The sequence below is a fragment of the Limulus polyphemus genome, unplaced genomic scaffold (assembly GCF_000517525.1).
Source record: "Limulus polyphemus unplaced genomic scaffold, Limulus_polyphemus-2.1.2 Scaffold3407, whole genome shotgun sequence".
Classification (NCBI taxonomy): domain Eukaryota; kingdom Metazoa; phylum Arthropoda; class Merostomata; order Xiphosura; family Limulidae; genus Limulus; species Limulus polyphemus.
In genome coordinates, this window is record NW_013669017.1 from 42,316 (window position 1) to 45,480 (window position 3,165).

The 3,165-nt window shown below is 31.2% G+C and overlaps 1 protein-coding gene across 3 annotated transcripts in view; it reads left to right on the plus strand.

Annotated features, from left to right (window-relative positions):
* Nucleotides 1–3,165, plus strand: part of LOC106469300 (phosphorylase b kinase gamma catalytic chain, skeletal muscle/heart isoform-like) — a 64,117-nt gene that overhangs the window by 36,743 nt on the left and 24,209 nt on the right. For all 3 annotated transcript variants that reach the window (XM_013929787.2, XM_022397779.1, XM_022397778.1), the window contains one exon: nt 524–614. In XM_013929787.2, coding sequence (XP_013785241.1) covers nt 524–614 — 91 coding nt within the window. The remainder of the gene's footprint in view (nt 1–523; nt 615–3,165) is intronic.

The window sequence follows — 3,165 nt, forward strand, 5'->3', positions numbered from 1 at the left end:
AAGCATTAAAAATATACATTAAAATATACAAGTTAAAAGAAACTTAAAATTCTACATGTTAAAGATGGTATAATTATTTACACCGAAACATGTAGAGTTTTAAGTTTCTTTTAACTTGTATATTTTAATGTATATTTTTAATGTTTGTGCAAGTAAAAAACATTGATCTTCGTTTTATTATTTTATCTAAGATACTGTTTTATAATCATTACCATTTCTCTTCTTGAATCAAATTTTGGTTACCAGTAAAAAAATTACTTTGTGATACACTAATATTTTATTGAAGTATTTATTATGTATGTGTGTGTGTGTGATACTTTAGGTGTGCAAACAAATATCACGCATAATTACCAATTCATTACTTATTCATATTAATATTAAATTTTTTATAGTCTGTGTTATTGGTATCTTGAAGCTAGTTTCATTTAAAAAAATCATTCTAGATTCATAATGAAGTGTTTTTTTGTAACAATTCTGTTACTTATTTTTACTACAGTTAACTCTGACTTTTTTCCTATATTAGCCAGAGAACATTCTCTTGGATGATGACTTCAACATCAAGATAACCGATTTTGGATTTGCCAAAGTTGTAAAGCCTCAAGAGAGACAGTTTGGTAAGGTAAACATGGATGTGGTGTTGTCTAGGTTTCTGCACTTAGCAGATGTTAACTTAATTTCACATTGCAAATTAAAAATCAGTTTCATTAAATGTCAAGCAACTGAGAAAATTAATCCTTAAAACCAAGAATTATTTCCCATTCAGCCATGATATAGACAGATAACATTAGCATTTGTAGTTAGACTTGAATGCTGAGCTAACCTGGAGTAGTGATAAGCTGTCCTAAGGAGTTAAGCAGTGTTTTTGGATTGAATAAGATAACATTATATAGCACCATTATTTCAGTCATCATATTACAGATGACATACTATTGTGTGATTGACTTCATTAGTACTTATTTATTCATTCCTATTGACAGTCTGAATTATTAGGATTCAAACATTCTAGCAAAAAAATCAAGGCTCAACAGCTTAGACATTTGTTTCAGTAGAACTTTAAACAGAGTATACATAGTCAGTTTGAGAATTTTAATAGACTGCCACTGCCTGATGAATGAAGAGGAGATAATGGCTTCTATACTGCAGCTTTCTTTAGGACCTAAAGAAATCCTTGTTATAGAAGCTAAATTTTGTCTCATTGTTATTCATCAGGCAGTTGCAGACTCTTAACTCTCTCGCTAGGCTCAGTTGATTTGACCTAAAAATTGACCCCAAATTCTAATGTGTTTTGTGTATCTTCACAAAATTTTGCATGCTTTCAGTAAGCATAAAGAGTCATTTGTAGACAAAAAGTCAGAATTTTTAATGATGTATTTTCTTTAAAAACACTTTCATGAATATGTGGAGTCAAAGTGTAGACTGCTCTGAGTGCAAAGTGATTTTCATGTTAAGATTAAAAATATTTTTCTTCATCTGAAAAATCTCAAATTTAAGTTTGCACAATTTCTAAAGCCTCATAAATAAATCTCAAATGTTTTTTTTTTCAGTAAAAAATTATATTTTCTCTGTTTTTTTTCCCTAACTGTATACAAGGTTGGTCAATTTGACTGACCTCATAACCACTAAGAAAAAATAAATTCTTTCTAGAATGACTCCAAATTATAATATGAAACTACATTTGTTTATCCTGAATAGCTTTAAACTTGTAACAGTATACATATATTTACACTTAAATTTTATTGTTTTATTGCCCTTTGAACTGAATCTAACTAGTAAATCACTTGGCAAACATGGAGCTCATGCTACTCTATTGAATTACATAATGCAAGGACTACTTGTGAGTTTACTCGTGAGTGTACCTTGTGAAAAAGTTTTATTGTTATTAATATTTGTTTTACCTTATTTAGCCTAAAAAGTTTCTAATTTTTACATTTTAGTTACTTTTATTATAATAAATGTAGAATACATATGAAAAACAAGAAATAAAGTGTTAACAATATCCATAACTATTACAATTTTTTTGGCTTTCTAACTATGTGACAAGAGCCACTAAAAAATCAGCTAAGCTTGTCTATGTATTTCCCATGGTAATAAACTTTGAACTGGAAGAAAAATAGACAATTATCTGTACAGAAAACAATGTAATACATCATTTGATAGATTGAAACCTTGTTTTTTATTGGTTATAAATAATCATGAACCATGGTAGTGGTTCATAATAGAGATCATCCATTTGTTCTTATTTATTATTATTTAATATTGTTCCACCAGTCTACAGCAAAATTGGCTGTGAATATTGTAATAAAACCTGGGCAGTATTACTAAATGCATCATTGAGCATTGTGTGAAGTAGTTTATTTGACTACCTAGTAAAAATAACAGTGGCTGTATAACCATTGACACCTAATCATTCTAATGTAGTCTGTGGTTTATATGGATCCTTATAATCTACTACAAACATACGTATTTAGCTGCGTACAGGCCGTGGATGTAATTTAATGTTTATGTGGCAGGCATGACACATGTACCATATCAATTATTAACATATTGTTGCAACTGTATTGATGTTGCATATCATTTGTTTATGTATAGGGTTCCTGCCCTTTTGGACACAACTCTCCTGACAAGATCACAGTTTCTTTACCACTGCATGATCGATTTTGGCCATGTTACACAAACATCTAGGCTGTCTCCCACAACAAATCTTTAAGCCATAGTTTAAAAGATAGCACCAAACTCGGTTTCGAGCATTGGATCAGCAATCACGGTGATGGCTGATGGTAAGTGTTGAATTATAGCCAACACTGTGTGATTGCGAATTTTATAGATACTGTAGATAGAATAACCATCCTTGAAGTTGACTTTAAGGAGTGGCAAGAATTGTGCAAGTAGGAGATGGTGCTTCTAGGCGAAAGTGAGGCAGAAATTTCGTAGTTATTTATTTTATTTAGAAAATATTTAGTTTCAGATAAAGTATGCATCAGCGATGGCCCACCAGTGTTTAGGGTCATCATAGTGAATGAGGGTCGCAGAAGCCTCAAGACCCAAACTCCATCAGAAATGGAGGGGGGGGAGGGTATATATATATAAATATAAATAGTGAGTGTGTATAGTATAGGACCGACGAGGAGTATCGGTACGAGAACGAACTACTCTCGCGTACGTACG